At 39.9% G+C, this 3836-nt stretch overlaps 1 protein-coding gene across 1 annotated transcript in view; it reads left to right on the forward strand.

The window, feature by feature from the left end:
• LOC129391406 (hydrocephalus-inducing protein homolog) overlaps nucleotides 1-2278 on the forward strand; it is a 54674-nt gene extending 52396 nt beyond the window's left edge. The window contains exon 8 of the mRNA XM_055078919.1: nucleotides 2099-2278. Coding sequence (XP_054934894.1) covers nucleotides 2099-2278 — 180 coding nt within the window. The remainder of the gene's footprint in view (nucleotides 1-2098) is intronic.
• Nucleotides 2279-3836: the final 1558 nt, after the last annotated feature.

The raw sequence follows: 3836 nt of genomic DNA on the forward strand, positions 1-3836 counted from the left end.
CACCAGGAGACAAAGAGGCAAAAAAAAAGTCTCTTGTCTCTTCGGCAGCTCCGCGCCAGTTTCTGGAGCTCCTTTAAGCGGCGCGCTTAAACCCCTTCCTCGCGCACCAGGAAGCAAAGAGGGAAGAAAAGGTCTCTTGCCTCTTTGGCAGCTCCAGACTTCTCCCGGACTCCCTCCCGGCTAGCCGTGGCGCACTAGCCCTTTCCGGCTGTTTTCACTCTGCCAACTCCAGACCTTTCCCTGGGATCCAACTGAAGCCCGAGGCTCAGCTCCCAGCCCCCTCCCGCCCCGGCGGGTGAGCAGACAAGCCTCTCGGGCTGGTGAGTGCTGGTCGGCACTGATCCTCTGTGCGGGAATCTCTCCGCTTTGCCCTCCGCACCCCGCTGCTGCGCTCTCCTCCGAGGCTCCGGAGCTTCCCCCTCCGCCACCCGCAGTCTCCGCCCGCGAAGGGGCTTCTAGGGTGTGGGAATCTTTCCTCCTTCACGGCTCCCTCCCACTGGTGCAGGTCCCGTCCCTATTCTTTGTCTCTGTTTATTCTTTTTTCTTTTGCCTACCCAGGTACGTGGGGGGTTTCTTGCCTTTTGTGAGGTCTGAGGTCTTCTGCCAGCGTTCGGTGGGTGTTCTATAGGAGAAGTTCCACGTGTAGCTCAAGAGCATTGTTTTGTAGTCAGAAAAACTGGGTTGTTATCCTATTTTTACTCCCTATTGACTATGACCTTGGGCACATCACCTAACCTCTCCAAGTCTCAGTATCCCTCATCTCTAAAATGGGAATGGGGTAGCAGTTCCTATTTCCCCAGGTGGTTATGGTTACTTAAGTAAAGTGTCTGGTCAGTACTGTGCCTGAGTCAGAGAAGGCCTTCAATCATGAGTCACTCTGTGGATCAGAGCCACCTGAGTAAGGGTATCCTAAGCCCCTCTGTTAACTTATGCTCCTTACGTATTAAACTTTGTTTCTCATAATTTCCCATTATAAACTGCTCATTCATTTATGGCCAAGCTGGTTTACCCACTGGCTGTAATGCAGCCCGGCCCTTTCTGCTTCCATTTTTCCTGTTATATTATCTATCTCATCCTCCGCTCTGCCAACTCCAAAGTTACACACATTGTAAGACCCAGCTCAACTCCATCCCTCAGTTATCTTCCTCTTACCCTACATTCTCTTGGCACTTAGAGTCTTTGCCATAATATAATGTTCTTTGTAAATCTTGCTTTGGAATAATTGTCAGTTAATTCTATGTCTGTACATCTTCTCTCCCCAATTAGAATTTGTGTTATGTACTCAGATACCATATCTCCTACCAAATATGAATGAGAATTAGACCCCCCATTATATAGCCACTGCATTATTGTTATTATTATTTTATTATTCAGTATTATTACTGAATTGTGTGTGTACATATATGTTTACAGGTTAAAGATTGTGCCTAAAATCAAATTCACCTAACACCTATTGACACCTTGTGCGTTACTTTGACCAAATAGAATTTTCTTTCACTCCTTATCTCCAGGGTCTTCTGGGCAATTGGTTTTGGCTCAGCTCAGAGTGCTTCCTTTGTAGCAGCTAGTTCTTCCCCTAGTTTGTCCTAAGAGCTCCCGAAGTGGCTTCAGTTTGTGGTTATTGAACCCTCTGAATTATGTTAGCAAAATCTCAGAAAAAAGAATATGGCTGGCCTATTACTCCCCTGTCTCTCCATAAAAATAGAAAAATTCATTCTAGAAAATTCTGAACTCAAATCTTATCTAAAAAAGCAAATCTTCGTAATATAAAAAAGCTTACTTTAAGATCCTCTAATATGAATTCTTTGTGGTGAAGAAACAGAGGTTCAGGGAGGTGAAATGCTCACCCCACAGCCGTACTAAACTAAGTTAGTTGTTAGAAGACCTAAGACAGAGCCACTCTCCAGGGTCTAGTGCTCCTCCCACCCAGTAGGCACCTGGTTGTGATACTGAAATGTGGATTGGCCAGCATCTACCTCATGGAAATGAAATCCGTGTCTGTGAGGCATGCTTGTCTACCTGCCTTTGTCAGGATGACAGCAGCCTCCCAGAGGGTGGGTGACAGAGGAGTCACTCTTCTCCTTCTTCTCCTCTCAAGCTGTTCGACCATGTCACAGAGAGTGAAATCACACTCAAGAACACTGGGAAAGTTGGCTTTGAGTTCAGCGTTCTGACTGACCCCCAGTCTTCGCCAGAGAACCTTCTGCCGGGAGTGCCACTCATCCAGCCTCTCTCAGTAAGTAGCCCATCACCCCCCCAACCCATGACGGCCACCTGATGATGGTAGGAGGGGCCCAAACCCAAACCTGCAAGCCACACCCCATAGGCTGAGATTATGCTCAACATTCACTGCCAGGATTATGGGTGTGATTTTTTTTTTTTTTTAATTAAAACTAACAAGCTCTCAGAGACAAGAAAAGTAAATATATCCAAGCCCTTCCTTCATTCATTAAACAACTATTTAGTGTGTCCTCCATTAGCCAGGCACTGTTCAGGCACCAGGGGTTAAACAGTGAACAAGATATACAATCCCATGGATTTTTTTTTCATGATTATAAGAATAGTTTATGTCCTCACACTTCCCTTGTAATTCCTTGAAGCTGAGGGCCTCCTCTACTCTGACTACAACAAATAAAATCAGCTTTTTGTTAGCAGTAGTGAAAACACCAGTAGACTGCAGTGAGCCATATTGGTTTTAGAAGCAAATGGAAGAGGTGGTTCCTTGTACATATTATGTTAATCTAACAGTTTTAAGGAATTTTTGTCGAGTTTATCTCATCATGAAAATAATACATAATTGTTATAGAAAAATTGAAAGATATGAAAAAGGATAAAGAATGAAATTATAATTGTTCATCATCTTACAATCCAAAGATAAAAGTGCTGTCATCTTGGATGATAGAGTCTATTTTTCCCCTAAATTATCACATATATTTGGGTCTATTGCTAGTTTCTCTATTCTTTATTGATCTGTTTGCCTGTACCTACACCCATAATATACTATTTTAAGTGTTATAGCTTTAAAATACATATTCATGTCTATTAAGTCAACTCCCTTTTAATTCTTCTTTTTCCAATTTGTCTTAGATATTCTTTTGAATTTTACTTTTATGTTCTTCCTAAGTTGAATGCCTACTTTTCTTTCTTTCTTAATTAATAATGAAAAAATGTTTGTACACATTTGCCTGAGTACACCTTTAGCTCCATCTCATAATTTTAAAGAAAATTATAGATTGAAAAAAGGAAGTTAACTTTGCATATTTTATACATTTTAATATCAACCATTATAATTTTAATTATTTTCTAAGTTGTCTAGAATTGTAGTTTTATCTACAAGTGTAATTTTAAAGTATATTTTTCTCTTTTTCAAATTTCCAAATGACTCAGCTTTTTCTTTTTGTTGTTTAAACTCTTATTAATGTGAAGTTAATACTGAGTTTTTCATATCATGGCCAGGTAATATGACCTTCTCAATTCCTACTTTTATTAATTTGTTAATATATTTTAGTGGTCTAAAATGATTTTTTAATACCAGTGAATATTTGGAAACAATGTTGTCTGGACTATAGAATGCAGATTATGATGAATCTTTATTAAATTAACCTCTATTAAATTATATTATCCAAATCTTGTATCCCTTTTTCTGTTTAATTATTCTAAGGCTAAGAATGGTATATAAAAAGTTTTCTAAGACTAAGAATGGTTTATAAAGGGTTTTGGTATATAAAAGACTAAAAATGGTATATAAAAAATATATAAATTTTTGTTTTATCCATTTTCATTTCTGTCTTATTTAACACACAAGATTTAATGACTATTAAGTGTTCGTCCTGCAC

This window comes from Physeter macrocephalus, chromosome 17 (genome assembly GCF_002837175.3).
Source record: "Physeter macrocephalus isolate SW-GA chromosome 17, ASM283717v5, whole genome shotgun sequence".
NCBI classification, from domain to species: Eukaryota; Metazoa; Chordata; class Mammalia; order Artiodactyla; family Physeteridae; genus Physeter; species Physeter macrocephalus.